This window comes from Microcaecilia unicolor, unplaced genomic scaffold, assembly GCF_901765095.1.
Source record: "Microcaecilia unicolor unplaced genomic scaffold, aMicUni1.1, whole genome shotgun sequence".
Taxonomy (NCBI): domain Eukaryota; kingdom Metazoa; phylum Chordata; class Amphibia; order Gymnophiona; family Siphonopidae; genus Microcaecilia; species Microcaecilia unicolor.
Window position 1 is genome coordinate 380,112 of NW_021963582.1, and position 19,644 is coordinate 399,755.

A 19,644-nucleotide genomic window follows, 5' to 3' on the forward strand; every position below is an offset into this window, starting at 1 on the left:
TATTAAGTGTAAGTCACATCCTTGGGATACTTGCCATCCCCCTCTTCTGTCTTCATAACCTGAGCTCACACATTGAGGTGCTCAGCCAAAAGTTACGCATTGACCTGGATTTTTCAGCGCTACTGATTTGTACAGGTAGCTCCGAAGTTAATTGCAGAAATCATTTTGAGTGTGGACCTCAAGGTTTTCGCACCACTGTGTAAGTCGGTATTTAATGTCGTGATGTTATGAGCTCAGTACTAGCAGGCATACACTGTTGTACAATTTACTTTGGGGAGATGGGAAAACGAATAACATCAAGGAAAAGAATCCAGAGTTGACATGAGAGGAAAGAGTGCAAGTGTTTACTAAAGCTGATGAAAGGCTGACCTTATCAAAGGTAACACTTTGATATTCGATTACGGTGGACCCCCCTGCTGGTCTCTGCTGAAATCTGTTATACACACATTCATCAAGAACCATGATGAGAATCTGATAGATATGGTAATGGGTTTCAGACTAATGCCGGCCTTTCATCTTCCAATGAGAAGAACAAGGCAGCTTTTAGCTGTCAGCGCTGGTCTACAGATTAATTAAATTGTCCAAGAAGAAATATGGCCGCAAGTGTCCTGCTTGCCAGTGCTAGGAATGAGAGACAAGGAGGTCATGAGATGGTGTCTGCTTTCAAACAGATGCAAAACTGCTAACTGGGAACACACAACAGATACTTCATCAGCTGAGGGCAAGGTGTTTTGTTTGGCCTCTACAAGTGTGATTAATGGTTGGAGGTGGTAAAGTTTATTTTAGTGGTTTCATGTGCAAAAGTGAAGGTTTGGGAACGGAAGGAGGTTGAGAGCTGCTGTACTTTAATTGTTGTTTTTTCATCCCTTAGATTTCAGGGGTTCTCAGGCTGCTTCAGTAATAACAAGATAATGGTGCAGCACAGTGGGTCTGGCCTTTATCGGTCTGGAATCAAGTTATGGCTTTTCATGGTCTTGTCATCTTTCTGCTTTCATGTGAGAATTTGAAAGACACTTAATCACATTTTTCAATAAAAGTTAAAGTGAAGCCAACAGTTTGTAAATGTGCTTATGTAGGTTTGCCCTGCCAAGGGGGTACTGGTGCCCTGTAATGGCTGTGTATCTGCGGAGGGTAGTCTTAAGAATCAAGGAGCAGAGCAAAGCAGGAGTCAGGACAGGAGCCAGGAATTATCTTGGGGTAGGAGTGCGTTATACCGGGATTGTTGGTTTTCTTTGTGACACTGGGAAGCCAGTAATGAACAGAGTAACATACTAAAATAATGAAATATAAAGACAGTAAGGTCCGTCCAGTCTGGCCTGAAAGGTAGCCAGGGTCGAAATTGCTGCTTCGTGCAGGGTACCCTCCCCCCCTTTGTTGGTAGGGTTATATCTGCCACTCAGTCATTAAAGAGTTGGGTTTCAAAATATTGGGTGGAAATAGTGGATAGGGGATGGGAGGGGTGTGCTTACGGATTAGTGGAATTAGAAAAGGTGCCGAGAAGGGCGACGAAAATGATAAAGGGGATGGGACGACTTCCCTATGAGGAAAGGCTAAAGTGACTAGGGCTCTTCAGCTTGGAGAAAAGGCAACTACATTCAAAGTGGTTTACATATATTCAGGTCCTTATTTTGTACCTGGAGCAATGGAGTGTTAAATGACTTGCCCAGAGCCACAAGGAGCTGCAGTGGGAATCGAACTCAGTTCCCCAGGATCAAAGTCCACTGCACTAACCACTAGGCTCCTCCTCTACTCAATCCACCAATAAGAGCCAACCTCATCAGTGATGTCACAATGGCTTGATTGCCCGATACTTAGCTCACTTCTGATATTGTGATGTCATAAGGGAAAGGGGGGAAGGGAACTGGGACTTGATATACCGCCTTTTTGAGGTTTTTGCAACTACATTCAAAGTGGTTTACATATATTCAGGTACTTATTTTGTACCAGGGGCAACGGAGGGTTAAGTGACTTGCCCAGAGTCACAAGGAGCTGCAGTGGGAATAAAACTCAGTTTCCCAGGATCAAAGTCCGCTGCACTAACCACTAGGCTACTCTTCCACTCCATGTAAGTGAAAGTTATTGATATAGAAGTCAACATTGTGCGTAATGTTGCGATAACACGTTATCATTTAGGTGCAAAGTGCCTTCTACTCGTCTCCTTTTTCTCCCATCGTGCATATCATGTTGTGTGCTCTTCTACTTTCTCTTTCCTGCTTAGTGTTCTTAAAGCTCCCATTGAGTCTGTCATGGAGCCACATTCTTAAAGAGCTGTTCCCTCCACAGGCTTAGCGGGGACTTGGATGGCCAGCTGAGCAGCACCTGAGGATGTACAGTTCCTTATGTCCTTTTAGTTTTCATTGGATGTTGACTGTTTTCTTTGTCATTTACAGCACATTCTGTTCTTTGTGCAAAATAAATTCTGGATGCCACAGGAACCTAATGCAGTGGAGTTTACATAACTCACATTCTGTGGACCTAGCCCAGGAGCAAAAGCTCACACAGGAGTTCCAGTCCCATCGCTGCCTCAAGCTCTGTGTGGCTTCAGGCAATTGAGCCTTTCTGTATACTAAAATATAGTAACATAGTAACATAGTAGATGACGGCAGAAAAGGACCTGCACGGTCTATCCAGTCTGCCCAACCAGATGAACTCATGTGTATACCTTACCTTGATTTGTACCTGTCTTTTTCAGGGCACAGACCGTATAAGTCTGCCCAGCACTATCCCCGCCTCCCAACCACCAGCCCCGCCTCCCACCACCGGCTCTGGCACAGACCGTATAAGTCTGCCCAGCACTATTCCCCGCCTCCCAACCACCAGTCCCGCCTCCCACCACCGGATCTGGCACAGACCGTATAAGTCTGCCCACCACTATCTTCGCCTCCCCACCACCAACCCCTCTTCCCCCCACCTGCTCCACCACCCAATTTCGGCTAAGCTTCTGAGGATCCCACGCATAGATGTATGTATTATAAGAATTTCTAGACTGCCATCTAGAAGGGACTAGAACTCCTCTCATATAAGGAAGAGCTAAAGAGGTTAGGGGGAGATGAATAAAGGTCTACAAAACCCTGAGTGGAGCAGAACAGGTAAATGTCAATCAGTTCTTTACGCTTTTTAAAATTTTTTATTAAAAGTTATATACAAAAAAAGTCACGTTAATGTGGACAAATGCAAAGTGATGCACATCAATCATAGTTACTGGATGCTGGAGTCCACCTTGGAGGTCAGCTCTCAAAAGAAAGATCTAGGTGTCATTGTAGACAATATTCTGAAATCTTATGCCCAGTGTGCTGCAGCGGCAAAAAAAGCAAATAGAAAGTTAGGTATTATTAGGAAAGGAATGGAAAACAAAAATGGTTGTAGGCTTAGGGTTACCATATTTTGCCCTCTCAAAAAGAGGACACATGTTCTGCCCCGCCCCTTTCACATCCTTGCCCCTCCCCTGTCACATATTCCCCTCCCCCTGGGTCAATATTCCCCTCCCCTGCCCCCCCATCACCTCCCCTCCCCTCCTCTTACTTACTATCTACTGCCCTGGTGGTCTAGTGACCTCTTCGGGGCAGGAAAGAGCCCCCTCTTTCCTGCCCGGAGCGCTGTCCTTGCCCTGCATCCTGTTGCTGTCATGGTCTCGGGATTCAAAATGGCCGCCGAGAGTTGAAGTCTCGCGAGGTCGCTTTAATCCCGAGACCGTCACAGCAACAGGATGCAGGGCAAGGGCAGCGCTCTGGGCAGGAAAGAGGGGGCTCTTTCCTACCCCGAAGAGGTCACTAGACCACCAGGGCAGCAGATAGTAAGTAAGAGGAGGGGAGGCTAGGATAGGCCGCCTGCCCGTTTGTCCAGAAATCTGGACAAACGGGCGGACTGGCAAAACCCATCCAGATGCCCGAACATGTCCTCAAAAAGAGGACATGTTTGGGTAAATCTGGACATATGGTAACCCTATGTAGGCTCAGGAGTAATTTGAAATACTTTTTTTTAACAGAAAGGATGGTGAATGCATTGAATAGTCTCCCGGTGGAAGTGGTGGAGACGAGGACTGTGTCCGAATTGAAGAAAGCATGGGACAAGCATGTGGGATCTCTTAAGAGGAGGAAGTGGTGGATGCTGTGCATGGATAAACTGGATGGGGCATTTGGCTTTTATCTACCATCATGTTGCTTTTTGTGTCCAGTAGTTGTGGAAGCCATGGCTGTTTCTGTCCTCATAAAATGTGTACACGGCTTACTATCCAGGTGGTTAAACCAATGGCCTCAAAGAAGACTGTTTTCCTGAATTTCAACTGTTTATTAAGAAAGTAGAACAATTACTTAGAGCATTCAGAAGCTGAAACTGGAAGTATTTCTATCCCAGGCAAGAGTCTTTGTACTGGATATTTACAGTTGTCAACAGTATTGTAGAGAGATGGATATGGAATGTTTGTAGGATGAATTAACTTATTTCAGAGGATGGTGCTTGAAAAGGGAGTGTGGGCTTAAAAGGAAGTGATGTTGAGCTTAAAGGAAAGTGGTGGGAAAGGTCCATTTCCCGGAGAGGTGTACACAGACCAGCATGCTCCTCTCTCTGATGGGGAATTTGTATTGCAGGGAGACTGGAGCGAGAAGTCGTCCCACAAGGCTAGAGGGCAAGGAAAAGGACTAATGGGATCATTGCCTGAGACTAGGCCACAGCATATGTTATTTAATGAAGGCAGCACTTGCCAGTGCTTTGATTGGAGGGAGAAGGTCACATGCAGAGGTCGACCTATTAGAGCACAGATTGTGAGGACAGTCAGGGATAGGAGGAAATGTCCTATTGTGGATTAAAAACTGGTTGAAGGACAGGAAACAGAGAGTGGGGTTAAATGGGCAGTATTCACAATGGAGAAGGGTAGTTAGTGGGGTTCCTCAGGGGTCTGTGTTATGACCGCTGCTTTTTAATATATTTATAAATGATTTAGAGATGGGAGTAACTAGCGAGGTAATTAAATTTGCTGATGACACAAAGTTATTCAAAGTCGTTAACTCGCGAGAGGATTGTGAAAAACTACAGAAGGACCTTACGAGTCTGGGAGACTGGGCGGCTAAATGGCAGATGACGTTTAATGTGAGCAAGTGCAAGGTGATGCATGTGGAAAAAAAGAACCCAAATTATAGCTACGTCATGCAAGGTTCCACGTTAGGAGTTACGGACCAAGAAAGGGATCTGGGTGTCGTCGTTGATAATACACTGAAACCTTCTGCTCAGTGTGCTGCTGCGGCTCGGAAAGCGAATAGAATGTTGGGAGGAGTGGCCTAGTGGTTCGGGTGGTGGACTTTGGTCCTGGGGAACTGAGGAACTGAGTTCAGTTCCCACCTCAGGCAGCTCCTTGTGACTCTGGGCAAGTCACTTAACCCTTCATTGCCCCAGGTACAAATAAGTACCTGTATACAATATGTAAGCCGCATTGAGCCTGCCATGAGTGGGAAAGCGCGGGGTACAAATGTAATAAAAAATTAGGAAAGGTATAGAAAACAGGTGTGAGGATGTTATAATACTGTTGTATCACTCCATGGTGTGACCGCACCTTGAGTATTGTGTCCAATTCTGGTCGCCACATCTCAAAAAAGATATAGTGGAATTGGAAAAGGTGCAGCGAAGGGCAACGAAAATGATAGCGGGGATGAGACGACTTCCCTATGAAGAAAGACTAAGGAGGCTAGGGCTTTTCAGCTTGGAGAAGAGACGGCTGAGCGGAGACATGATAGAGGTCTATAAAATAATGAGTGGAGTGGAACAGGTGGATGTGAAGCTTCTGTTCACGCTTTCCAAAAATACTAGGACTAGGGGGCATGCGATGAAACTACAGTGTAGTAAATTTAAAACAAATCAGAGAAAATTTTTCTTCACCCAACGTGTAATTAAACTCTGGAATTCGTTGCCGGAGAATGTGGGGAAGGCGGTTAGCTTGGCAGAGTTTAAAAAGGGTTTGGACGGTTTCCTAAAGGACAAATCCATAGACCGCTACTAAATGGACTTGGGAGAAATCCACAATTTCGGGAATAATATGTATAGAATGTTTGTACGTTTGGGAAGCTTGTCAGGTGCCCTTGACCTGGATTGGCCGCTGTCGGGGACAGGATGCTGGGCTCGATGGGCCTTTGGTCTTTTCCCAGTGTGGCATTACTTATGTACTTATGTAGGAAGTGACAACAGCATTGAACACAGTTTTAGAGCTACAATATGAAAAATGGGAGCACAGCAGTGGCAAAAGCGTGAAGCCATTTCGAACCCCGCAGCGTATCAACACATCGTTCTGACTTACTTGCACTGAATTCCAGAACTTAGTTGCATGTTGAATGAAAGAGATTTTTTCTCCTATTTGTTTGAAATGTACTACTGTGTAACTTCACGGTGTGTCCCCTACTCTTTGTACTTGAACATTGTGTTCAGTTCTGGTCGTTGCATCTCAAAGAAGATTAGCAGAATTACAAAAAGGTTCAAAAAGAGCGACCAAAATGATAAAGGGGATGGAACTCCTCTCATATGAGGAAAGGCTAAAGAGGTTAGGGTTCTTTAGCTTGGAAAAGAGACGGCTGAGGGGAGATATGATTGAGGTTTACAAAATCTGGAGTTTTGTAGAACGAGTAGATTAATTTTTAACTACAAAGATTAGGAGACACTCAAGGAAGTTGCATGGAGATACTTTTAAAACAACTAAGAGGAAATAGTTTTTCACTCTAAGAATAGTTATGCCCTGAAACTCGCTGCCGGAGGATGTGGTAACAGCAGTTAGCGTATCTGTGTTTAAAAAAATGTTTGGACAAGTTCCTGGAGGAAAAGTCCTTAGTCTGTTATTGAGATGGACATGGAGGAAGCCACTGCTTGTCCCAGGATTGGTAGCATGGAATGTTGCTACTAGTTGGGTTTCTGCAAGGTACTTATGACCTGGTTTGGCCACTGTTGGAAACGGGATACTGGACTAGATGGACCACTGGTCCGACCCAGTATGGCTATTCTCAGAGCCGGGGGTGGGGGGAGCTGGTGATTGGGAGGCGGGGCTAGTGCTGGGCAGATTTCTACGGTTTGTGCCGTGAAAATGGCAGATACTAATCAAGGTCAGGTATACACAAAAAGTAGCACATATGAGTTGTCTTGTTGGGCAGACTAGATGAACCGTGCGGGTCTTTCTCTACCGTCGTCTACTACGTTACAATGTATATCTCCCCTCAGCCGTCTGTTCTCCAAGCTGAGAGCCTTATCTTTGCCTTTTATTCAAAAAAAAAAAGTCACTCCATCCCATTTATCATTTTTATCGCCCTTCCCTATATCTTTTCTAATTCCACAATATATTCTTGAGATGCGCACTATACTCAGTGTGCAATTGCACTATGGAGTGATACAGACCTAATACTGCAAGCACTCAACCAGTCAGTCAATCAATCCATGTAGGGCTTATTAATTGTAATTTCCCTCAAACAAGGGTTCATTGAGAGCCGGGAGGCATTCTTATCACAGTCTTAACATGATAGGCTAAACAAACTGAAAATTAGTAGCAACTTTCAAAAAAATATGTCTTCAGCAACTTATGGAATTTTAAGTAGTTTTCTCAACTCTTAAATAATGGGAGAGAATTCCATAATAGTACCACGGTAACCACAACTTACCAAAAGACATCGGACGAAGAATTATTTGGTTAAACATTCTTGACGAATTGCCAAATAAGGATTTTGAAACTATACTTATCAAAAGATAGGTAGAACCATAAAGAATTTGGTACCTTAAGCACGATGCTTTAAAAGAGAAACGCTGTTTTACCGGTAGCCAAAGCAACCTCATCATATAATTTGAGACGCTAGTAAATCTATTTATTTTAAAAATTAATTTCGCAGCAGTTTTTTTGAATAATTGGCACATATTCTCACATAGAGTACATTACAGTAATCAAGATGAAGATGTACCGTCATCACTCAACATTTCCACTCTTTTTTCCCCCCTTATTTAAAACATTTGTGTACCACTTTTCCTGTAAAGTACCTGTCAGAGCCATGCGCATATAGATAAAGAATAACAGCAAAATTATTTCTGCCAGTTCATCTTCAGATTAGGTTTCTGAGCAGAAAATAGCGTTCTGTTCATCAGTCACTTCACTTGTAGATCAACTCTAGCACGGCAGAATCCAGCTGTATTTTTCCGTGGTTTAAAATAATCAATCCTTTGAGCTTCCAGTGAAGGAAAACATATGTTTTTCCCTGTTAGGAGAGTAAAAGAGCATCTGTTTGAGAAGTCTTGTGTTGTGGAAATGATTGATGTTTCAAACAGCACATTTCATTGAGTTTTTCACTGCAAATTTTAAGGATAAGCTATAAATAAATCCAGTAGGAAGTGCCAGAGATAGGCAAGTGACTGATTTTTATGAACAAAAACTTGGAAAGAACAGGAGCTTTTCTTTGATTTCCTCCAAAGACTTTGGAAATTATTTAGAACATAAGAGTAGCCTTACTGGGTCAGACCAATGGTCCATCTAGCCCAGTATCCTGTTTCCAAACAGTGGCCAAGCCAGGTCACAAGTACCTGGCAGAAACCCAATTACAAGCAACGTTGCAGAACCCCAAAGAGTAGCAACATTCCATGCTACCAATCCCAGGGAAATGTAACGTCTTATAAAGTAGTCAACATGTGGGATTTGAACCACTGACTACCAACACCTGAGTGGGTAGATTTTATCTCTGAGCTACCAGCAACTCTTAAATTTGATAAACCTCTGTCATGCACACTAAATTCTAGTCTGATAATCCATAGTAACATAACATGGTAGACAACGGCAGAAAAAACCCCAATTAGCTCAACCAGTCTGTGGTCAGTATTTCAGACATCACTGGAGGGACTTTATTGCCCATCCTCATGCCTGAACAATCATTCAGCTTTACTGGTTGTGAAGGTATTGCCTCCACAAGGGCTGCTGCTTGGTAGGTGACACCCTAAGCAGGAGTATATGTGTCCTCCACCCTCTGCCGAGAGGGAGGGGGCAAGATTCCCCAGGCTCCAGCAAGGCTTCTGGAGGCAGGCGGAAAGTTCTGCTCCCTCAGTCTGTCTATCTCCTGTTCCTGTGTGTTGGGACCCAGGTGATTGCATTTACACAACCACCCAGGTCCCGGCAATCGGCTAACAGGAGCAGGAGAGTGACAGATCAAGGGAAAAACAGATGCAGGAAGATAAGGGGGTGACAGTGGCTTGAGTGGGGGCGGCTGCAGTGGGAGATGGTGGCCCAAGTGGTGAGGGCAGTGGCAGCCCGGCACTGGGCCCAGTTCTGTCTCTTGGCGGACCTGCCTGGTCCTGTCCAACAGAGATCGTCTTGGGCAGTGGTGCATACGAGTAGAAATGAAGAGTAGTCGTGATTTAAAGGAAAGGGTGCATAAATGCTCTTCCCCTCCCACCACCAAGCTCGTGTAAAGTGGTGGATTTCCTGTCTCTGGCCCAGGTGCACTTTTGCTAACACCCTCTCCTCCCTCCCCAGTGACTGGTAAACCCTAGTTGGGAATATCCTTATGACATGGCGCCCAGGGAAAGAATCTGTAACAATAATTTAGTGTTTTATTCCTCCTCTGAGTTGTGCAGACAGTAATATATTTGTGTTGACAAAGTGGCCCTTTAGTTAAACACAACAAAGAATTGACTTGTGGTACGGAATATTGGGTGGACCAGCGGCACCCAGATGACTCACGTTCTGACCAGATGTGGAGTGATATTGGTGAATGGTCAATGTCTAAAGCAAATGAGCTCAGCAAGAACTTGCCACAATAGACTAGTTCAGGACTCCCTTGATCCCAAATCTGTAATCTTTGTTTGCTCATCTCTGCGTGTGTTCAGTTCGCACTAGGGAAAGAGCAAGTCATTGAAACTAGCGCTTTGATGTAACTCTGCGGGCTGCCAGAACTGTCTTTTATTTCCCACATGCAGTTTTGCTGTAGAGTTCAGGTCCCTCCTGCTGCTCATTTTGCTGCCATGACATGCAGAGAGCAGGGGTTTTTTTTCCCCCCTTTTGGCAACAAGCATTAACTCTGATTTTTACTTGCAGGTGAGCGGCCGTATCAGTGTCCTTATTGCGACAAGGCCTTCAGCAAGAATGATGGGCTAAAGATGCATATTCGCACGCACACGAGGGTAAGAGTTGATTCATTGCTGTCTCAGAGCTGTCTTGCTCATTAGAAGGAATTGGGATGACTATTTATAAACATTCAGCTCATTTATGGCACAAGTAAGACACTCTTTCAAGTCCACAGGTACTTTTCAAATGTGGACTTTGCACCAAGCTTGAAAGGCAAAACAAACAAATTTGCACCCGGATTTGTGGGTACCTTTTCCTTAAGTTGAAAGTAGAATTTAAGAACATTATTCTCCACCTTTGATCTAAATGTGAGTTGTGGGACGCATGAGTTCTTTGTATCAGCATTGAGGAAAGGCAACCAGGGAATTTTCCTACCATCTCTATGCTGATGACTCCCAAATCTACCTTTCTACCCCTGATATCTCACCTTGCATCCAAACCAAAGTTTCAGCGTGCTTGTCTGACATTGCTGTCTGGATGTCTCAAAGTCACCTGAAATTAAACATGACCAAAACCGAGCTTCTCATTTCCCCCCCCCCCCCCCCCCCCCCCAAACCCACCTCCCCGCTCCCCCCGTTTTCTATTTCTGTTGATGGCTCTCTCATTCTCCCTGTCTCCTCAGCTCGAAACCTTGGGGTCATCTTTGACTCTTCTCTCTCCTTCTCTGCTCATATCCAGCAGATTGCCAAAACCTGTCGTTTCTTTCTTTACAACATCCGTTAAATCCGCCCCTTTCTTTCCGAGCACTCTACCAAAACCCTCATCCACACCCTTGTCACCTCTCGTTTAGACTACTGCAATCTGCTTCTTGCTGGCCTCCCACTTAGTCACCTCTCCCCTCTCCAGTCGGTTCAAAACTCTGCTGCCCGTCTCATCTTCCGTCAGGGTCGCTTTACTCATACTACCCCTCTCCTCAAGACCCTTCACTGGCTCCCTATCCGTTTTCGCATCCTGTTCAAACTTCTTCTACTAACCTATAAATGTACTCACTCTGCTGCTCCCAGGATCTCTCCACACTCGTCCTTCCCTACACCCCTTCCCGTGCACTCCGCTCCATGGATAAATCCTTATCTGTTCCCTTCTCCACTACTGCCAACTCCAGACTTTGCGCCTTCTGTCTCGCTGCACCCTACGCCTGGAATAAACTTCCTGAGCCCCTACGTCTTGCCCCATCCTTGGCCACCTTTAAATCTAGACTGAAAGCCCACCTCTTTAACATTGCTTTTGACTCGTAACCACTTGTAACCACTCGCCTCCACCTACCCTCCTCTCCTCCTTCCCGTTCACATTAATTGATTTGATTTGCTTACTTTATTTTTGTCTATTAGATTGTAAGCTCTTTGAGCAGGGACTGTCTTTCTTCTATGTTTGTGCAGCGCTGCGTACGCCTTGTAGCGCTATAGAAATGCTAAATAGTAGTAGTAATCTGTTCCCTTCTCCACTACTGCCAACTCCAGACTTCGCGCCTTCTGTCTCGCTGCACCCTACGCCTGGAATAAACTTCCTGAGCCCCTACGTCTTGCCCCATCCTTGGCCACCTTTAAATCTAGACTGAAAGCCCACCTCTTTAACATTGCTTTTGACTCGTAACCACTTGTAACCACTCGCCTCCACCTACCCTCCTCTCCTCCTTCCCGTTCACATTAATTGATTTGATTTGCTTACTTTATTTTTTGTCTATTAGATTGTAAGCTCTTCGAGCAGGGACTGTCTTCTATGTTTGTGCAGCGCTGCGTACGCCTTGTAGCGCTATAGAAATGCTAAATAGTAGTAGTAGTAGTAGTAGGAATCCGTTTCCACGACTAAATTGCTCTTTAAGTATATAAATGACTTTTAAAATTGTTATCCTAAATTACAAAGAGTTAACTAGGTTAATTACTAGCATGTTCTCGGACAGTTCAGTAATTGATAGCCATGTCGCATCAAGATGTAAAGAAAAGGCCAGAAATGAGGAAACAATTTCTTAAACTTTGTTTTTTGCTACTCTAAGTTCAAGTCAAGTTGCTGTAAGTTACCAAGAACATCCGTTGTACTGGCAGATAATAGGGTTCACTCTGCCTTCAGAGGAAAGGGTTTCTTTTAATTTTATTGTAAAACTCTTGGACTACATTTACAGCACTGTGTCAACTCTAAAGTAAATTGGACAGGTTTTTGGAAGCAAAAGATATTGGTGTGAGGGTGGTGACACAATTACACGTTAAGAAAACATTTAGATACTTCAGAGATATACATAATCTGCAAGGAACAAGTATTTTTGAGCAGAAAGAAGTCATTAGGCTAAAAGGGGATGGGCGATTTATTCACAGAAATGTTGTTGGATATATTATGGAAGAGCCACCCAGAGCAGAGAGTAGATTGCAAAACAGTTTCAGAAAGTCTGGGATAAATCTTGGGTATGAAGAAACGTGGGCGAAGCCTGGGATGAGGTGAGATGGGCTCTTTGGACTGTATCAGTAACAGGCAGATCAGATGGGCCTTTATTTTCTTTATCTGGCATCAGTGGCAGTGGTTCAGATTAAGGACCCCCAAGTAAAATAGCGGAAAGGGCTCCCAGAGCAGGAGGGATCTCTAAGCAGACCTTCTGGTTCCCCTGCACTGCAGGGGCTACTTTGACGCCAGACAGTGGGGTAAATTCCACTCATGTCTGAGGGCTAGATGCACTAAACTTAACGAGCCATTAACGTGGGTTTTAAACTGGTTCTAGCCAGTTTAACGCGCAAGTAGTAAACCAGGACATGCACAAAAGGGCATTGTCCGATCACGGTAGCAGCTAATGGAATGCAGATGAGCAAATTAGTATTATGTGTATAAATCGTATTACAATGAGATGCACTACTGTTTTCCAATCCCCTCACCGTGGAAAACCTAACGGCAGGTCTGCACCTCTCGTTGGGGCTGCTGTGAGGGAATCAGAAGGAAAATAAATTCTTATGAGCTCCAAAACGTCTTGAGAAGGACGACAATCTGGGAAAAAAAAGTCCAAGTGCTCGTTAAGGACGTCCTTCTAAAGTGCCTAACAAGGACGTCCTTCACTCACAAAACCAAAAAAGGACGTATAACGATTGGCTGCTCTGCGCGTGTCCAGCTGGCCGACTGGCTTCCAAGGAAATCGCAGTGACCAGCTCATTTGCATGCAATTTCCTTGATGCATGCCTGTTTCTTACCGATTCGCTGTGGAATCGGTATGGGAAAGGCTTTAACGATTTTTTTAGTGCATCTACCCCTGAGTGTCATGATCCGTATCACTCACTGATCACTACATTTCACTGCCAGATGAATATGGCAACACATCACTGGTTACCCATATCTGACCCAATACAGTATAAAACCTTTTCTTGATTTACAAGCCTTTATACCTCGCTGCACCTTACTAGCTGGACTCAGTGCTGAAGGTTATCATCCGATTAGGTCTCTGTAGTCTGAAGGTGCGTTTTGTTGGACTATACTTTTTTTTTTTTATTTATGCAAGGCTCATTTTACAGAGACTTCACGTTCTGGTTCTCTATTTTGAACATTTTATTCAGGAAGCAGCTTAAGGTGTTTTTATTTACACAAACATTTTGATCAAGATCTCTGAATCATGCGCCCTGGCTTTTTCCTCCAGTAAGAGAAGTCTGTCTGCGGATTACACGCAACACGCATTCGTATATAGCAGGGGTTCTCGACCCAGTCCTCGTGACACACCCAGCCAGTCAGGTTTTTAGGATATCCACAATGAGTATGTATGGGAGAGATCTGCATACAGTGGAAGCAGTGCATGTAAATTGATCTCTTTGAATATTCATTATGGGTAAATTGAAAACTTGACTGAGTTGAGAATGATGATTGTTCTTCCTTTGTAGTACAGTCTCGATTATCCAACTTAATCGGGATAACTGAAAATTTGGATAATACGGAAATACAATGCATAAACAACAGCATAGAATTCCCAATTTTCAAAAGTCGTTCTAAGACAGAATTTTAAAAGAAATAAATGTGATGACATCACCAGAGGGTCTGTCAGATCCTCAGGAGCTTAGCCTTGAATGGGTGGCAGAGACGGTTGGGAGGCGGGGCTAGTGCTGGGCAGACTTATACGGTCTGTGCCAGAGCCGGTGGTGGGAGGCGGGGATAGTGCTGGGCAGACTTATACGGTCTGTGCCAGAGCCGGTGGTGGGAGGCGGGGATAGTGCTGGGCAGACTTATAAGGTCTGTGCCAGAGCCGGTGGTGGGAGGCGGGGCTGGTGGTTGGGAGGCGGGGATAGTGCTGGGCAGACTTATATGGTCTGTGCCAGAGCCGGTGGTGGGAGGCGGGGCTGGTGGTTGGGAGGCAGGGATAGTGCTGGGCAGACTTATACTGTCTGTGCCAGAGCCGGTGGTGGGAGGCAGGGATAGTGCTGGGCAGACTTATACGGTCTGTGCCAGAGCTGGTGGTGGGAGGCGGGGCTGGTGGTTGGGAGGCAGGGATAGTGCTGGGAAGACTTATACAGTCTGTGCCAGAGCTGGTGGTGGGAGGCGGGGCTGGTGGTTGGGAGGCAGGGATAGTGCTGGGCAGACTTACATGGTCTGTGCCAGAGCTGGTGGTGGGAGGCGGGGCTGGTGGTTGGGAGGCAGGGATAGTGCTGGGAAGACTTATACAGTCTGTGCCAGAGCTGGTGGTGGGAGGCGGGGCTGGTGGTTGGGAGGCAGGGATAGTGCTGGGAAGACTTATACAGTCTGTGCCAGAGCTGGTGGTGGGAGGCGGGGCTGGTGGTTGGGAGGCAGGGATAGTGCTGGGCAGACTTACACGGTCTGTGCCAGAGCTGGTGGTGGGAGGCGGGGCTGGTGGTTGGGAGGCGGGGATAGTGCTGGGCAGACTTACACGGTCTGTGCCCTGAAAAGGACAGGTAGAAATCAAAGTAGGGTATACACAAAAAGTAGCACATATGAGTTTATCTTGTTGGGCAGACTGGATGGACCGTGCAGGTCTTTTTCTGCCGTCATCTACTATGTTACTATGTAGATATGGTCGGATAATCACGATTTTACTGTATCTTATTACCTAGAAGTTTTGCTGTACATGAAAGTGCTCAGGAAATGGTGCATGTCAAAATAACAAACTGGATGTGCCTGGTGCGTGGAAAAGTGAAGACACTGCAGAACAACCTCCACTGAGGACCCTAAAGCCCATCCATTCTGCCCAGTTTCATTCCTGTTATGGTACCAGAAACCCCAGTTAATTTCTGTTTTTTTAGTATTTCTCATTTCCAAACTAAAACTCCTTAGTGCTTGACCAAGACTTTCCTGGATTTTCTTACTCTTTTTTCCTCTACTACCTCACTTAAGAGGCATCTGATATAAATAACAAATTAATGTTTTCTTACTGGTTATTATAGAGATAATATCATGTAAACCATCAATTTTGTTCCCTTGCATTCATCCATGTTAGGAGTCACGGATCAAGAAAGGGATCTAAGTGTCGTCATTGATGATACGTTGAAACCTTCTGCTCAGTGTGCTGCTGCGGCTAAGAAAGCAAATAGAATGTTAGGAATTATTAGGAAAGGAATGGAAAACAAAAATGAGGATGTTCTAATGCCTTTGTAATCGCTCCATGGTGCGACCACACCTCAAATATTGTGTTTAATTCTGGTCACCACATCTCAAAAAAGATATAGTGGAATTAGAAAAGGTGCAGAGAAGGGTGACGAAAATGATAAAGGGGATGGGACGACTTCCCTATGAGGAAAGGCTAAAGCGGCTAGGGCTCTTCAGCTTGGAGAAAAGGCGGCTGAGGGGAGATATGATAGAGGTCTCTAAAATAATGAGTGGAGTTGAACGGGTAGATGTGAAGCGTCTGTTCACGCTTTCCAAAAATACTAGGACTAGGGGGCATGCGATGAAGCTACAATGTAGTAAATTTAAAACGAATCGGAGAAAATATTTCTTCACTCAACGTGTAATTAAACTCTGGAATTCGTTGCCAGAGAATTTGGTAAAGGCGGTTAGCTTAGCGGAGTTTTAAAAGGTTTGGACGGCTTCCTAAAGGAAAAGTCCATAGACTGTTATTAAATGGACTTGGGGAAAATCCACTATTTCTGGGATAAGCAGTATAAAATGTTTTGTACATTTTTGGGATCTTGCCAGGTATTTGTGACCTGGATTGGCCACTGTTGGACACAGGATGCTGGGCTTGATGGACCTTTGGTCTTTCCCAGTATGGCAATACTTACGTACTTATCGATTGCCACTTTAAGCCTGATATAATGTGGATGTTGAGTTCAAGATATTTGAACCTATATTATATCTGGTCTACACTGCACTGGTGTAGATGCGTGTATTGGACGTGCGCAGGTCCATTTTTCAGCGCACCTGCAAAAAAGGCCCTTTTTATTTTTTTAGCCGAAAATAGAGGTGCAGCAAAATAAAAATTGGCACGCATCCATTTTGGGCCTGAGACCTGACCGCCCCCCATTGACCTAGCGGTAAAGCCTCGTGCGTTAACCGGGCGAGTACACTAGTACAATGCTGATTACTGCCCAGTTAGCGCTGCGCGCCAGAAAGTTTCCAGGGCGTGCACATAGAAAATGAAATTACCGCCCGGACCACGCGGTAGCCGGGCAGTAGTTCAAAATTGACATGTGTAGGACGTGCATACATCCTACGTGGCTTAGTAACGGCCCCTGAACGATCCAGTGTTTAGATCTTTGTATTCCTTATGACTAAAACCATTGCCCATTTTTAGAAGCAGCGCTCTGGTCCGTCTCCATCTGGTATATATCCTTGTTTTTATTTCATCCAGTAGCCCATTTTCCCACAATCGGTCAGGTTACATAATGCGTCCTTGCTCACTGGTAACAGGTGTTTTTCTATAGACAGCAGGATTAATGAGGCACGCAAGTAGGGTGATGTTATAGAACTGCTCTCCCAGAGCTCAGAACTTAGTGGAAAGTTGTAAGTGCCTGCGACCCTTCTTGCACACAACAGTCTCCCCAGCTCTTAGTGGAAGGGATTGCGTGCTTGATTAATCCTTCTGGAAGCCAGACATTTTAGTTGCTTAATTTCTCTCAGGTTTCTTGTAATCCCATGACGTCTCTGCAGAATAATTGTTTAAGGTTCCTTCTACTTCTCTGCCTCACTCTGCTCCATCTCGTTCCGGTTTCATTGCATTTCCTCTCTCAGAACATCTCTTGCATCAGCAGGTGCCTTCTTGTGTCTTTACCTTCCTCCCTCACACGGGGGCACTGCTTCTAGAGCAAGACCTCTCCAAGCTTGAGGTGAAATGGTCTGGTCTGGTCTAATCTAATCTAATTCATGAGTTATAGGCCGCACTGCTCCCAACAATAGGTTTACAATTCAGAATTCAACAAAGTGAGAAATGATTCAGTGTTAAAACAAAAAATTAATAAAAATTCATCGAATAAAATTCTTTAACTTCTTATGAAATTGCAGATAGTTTACTTCAAAGTAGGTAATGGCGTGAAATGAAAACATTGAACCGAGCTGCCTCTTAAACTGGATATTTCAATTGCAAACTATTGTGAGTTCGAACAAAAGTATAAAAACAACAAATAAAAAATTGGATCAGCATTACAGATGTCTGTTCCAGAATTATTTTTAAAGCTGGATGTTTAGTTTTTCAGGAAGCCAATGTAATTCTTTCTTATGCCCAGAAACACAATCATATTTCCATAATCCAAAAATGAACCATATTCTGTAATAACTGCAATTTGGCAAATAACTTACTACTCAGTCCAACATATACAGTGAATGACAGTAGTCAAGATTAGACAAAATCAACATTTGAACCAAAAGTGCAAAATGAGATTTATGAAAATAAGACCTTATCAGCCTCAGTTGACGCATTCTGAAAAAAGATTTTTTCCAAATTTGATTAATCTGAGCTTCAAAACTCAACGAGTAATCTAAGATGACGCCCAAAACCTTGGATCATTTTTCCACATGCAAAACAAAGCCCTTAGGTAATGTTAAATTAGAAGGAACATCTATTAAAGAATTAGGATGCTATAAAGCTTTCATTTTACTCTGGAACCAGCATTAAAATATCCTCCGCATATCAGAGTCCAAGCCAGTGGGACCCAGGTGGGATGGTATAGTGGGGATAAGGGAGGGGAGGGGGTGCTTTGGGAGGTGGTAGGTTGGTTGTTTAGGTAGGGTATGATCTGTTACCAGTTACCTCTTGCCTAGGGGTAGGAGAGTCAGCTTAGTTTCTAGTTGGTGCGTAACGAAGGGGGGAGGGAGGGACGGTAAATCACAAGAAAAAGTTGATTGATGCTTTGCTGAAATGTCTTTGTATATGAGTTTGTTACGACTATGTTGGATTTGTAACTCGGCACCAGTGTAGTTTGAACTGTCATCAATAAAATTGTTGGAAACGAAAATATCATCCGCATAAGAAAACAATCGTTCTCACACACCAATAACAATATGTGAGAGAGAATTCATAAAAGGATTAAACAACATCGAGGATAGAGGTGAACCTTGAGGCACCCCACGAGTAGACACCCTTCCAAACAGAATATGAACTGTTCATCAAAAGTTCCCTAAACCAGTTCAATACTGGACCAAACAGACCTAATTTACTCAGGGCCCCTTTTACAAAGTGGCTAAAAAGGAAGTACCGCCAAGCTACTGCAGCAGCCCGCTTGTACTTCCCGCCCCCAGCGCACCCGGCGGTAATTGGGCAGTGCTATGTGTTGCTGGGTTAGTGCAAGAGTCATTACTGCCACCTCAGTGGCGGTAAGGGCTCCCCTCCCAAAATGGTCACAAGTACCTGACAGAAACCCAACTCGTGGCAACGTTCCATGTTACCAATCCCATGGCAAGCAGCTGCTTCCCCATGTCTGTCTTAATAGCAGACTATGGACCTTTCCACCAGGAACTTGTCCAAACCTTTTTTTAAACCCAGAAACACTAACCGCTGTTACTGTATCCTCCAGCAAAGAGTTCCAGAGCTTAACTATTCATTGACTGAAAAACTATTTCCTCCTATTTGTTTTAAGAGTATTTCCATGTAAGTTCCTTGAGTGTTCCCTAGTCTTTGTACTTTTGGAACAAGTAAAAAATCAATTTACTTCTACTCGTTCTACACCACTCAGGATTTTGTAGACCTCAATCATATCTCCCCTCATCCGTCTCTTTTCCCAAGCTGAAGAGCCTTAACCTCTTTAGCCTTTCCTCATACGAGAGAAGTTCCTTCTCCTTTATCATTTTAGTCGCTCTTCTTTGAACCTTTTCTAATTCTGCTATATCTTTTTTGAGATACGGTGACCAGAATTGAACGCAGTACTCAAGGTGAGGTTGTACCATGAAGTGATACAGAGGCATTATAATATTCTTGGTCTTATTTTGCATCCCTTTCCTGTTTGCTTTTTTAGCTGCTGCTGCCACCACACATTGAGCTGTTTGAGTGTTAAATGTAAATAATTGTGTATGACATTCAAAATATTTTCTGGTGAAGCACCTTTTTATATAACACATCTATGGAACCTTACTTGCCTATCAGAATTCTATGTTCTGAGCAGGGGCGTAGCTACTTGGGGCCACGGGGGCCTGGGCCCCCGTAGATTTGTCCCTGGACCCCCCTGCCAACGACCCTC

The 19,644-nt window shown here is 44.4% G+C and overlaps 1 protein-coding gene across 1 annotated transcript in view; it reads left to right on the forward strand.

Moving 5' to 3' along the window:
- LOC115459459 (PR domain zinc finger protein 5-like) overlaps window positions 1-19,644 on the forward strand; it is a 255,896-nt gene that overhangs the window by 206,471 nt on the left and 29,781 nt on the right. The window contains exon 13 of the mRNA XM_030189281.1: window positions 10,037-10,122. Coding sequence (XP_030045141.1) covers window positions 10,037-10,122 — 86 coding nt within the window. The remainder of the gene's footprint in view (window positions 1-10,036; window positions 10,123-19,644) is intronic.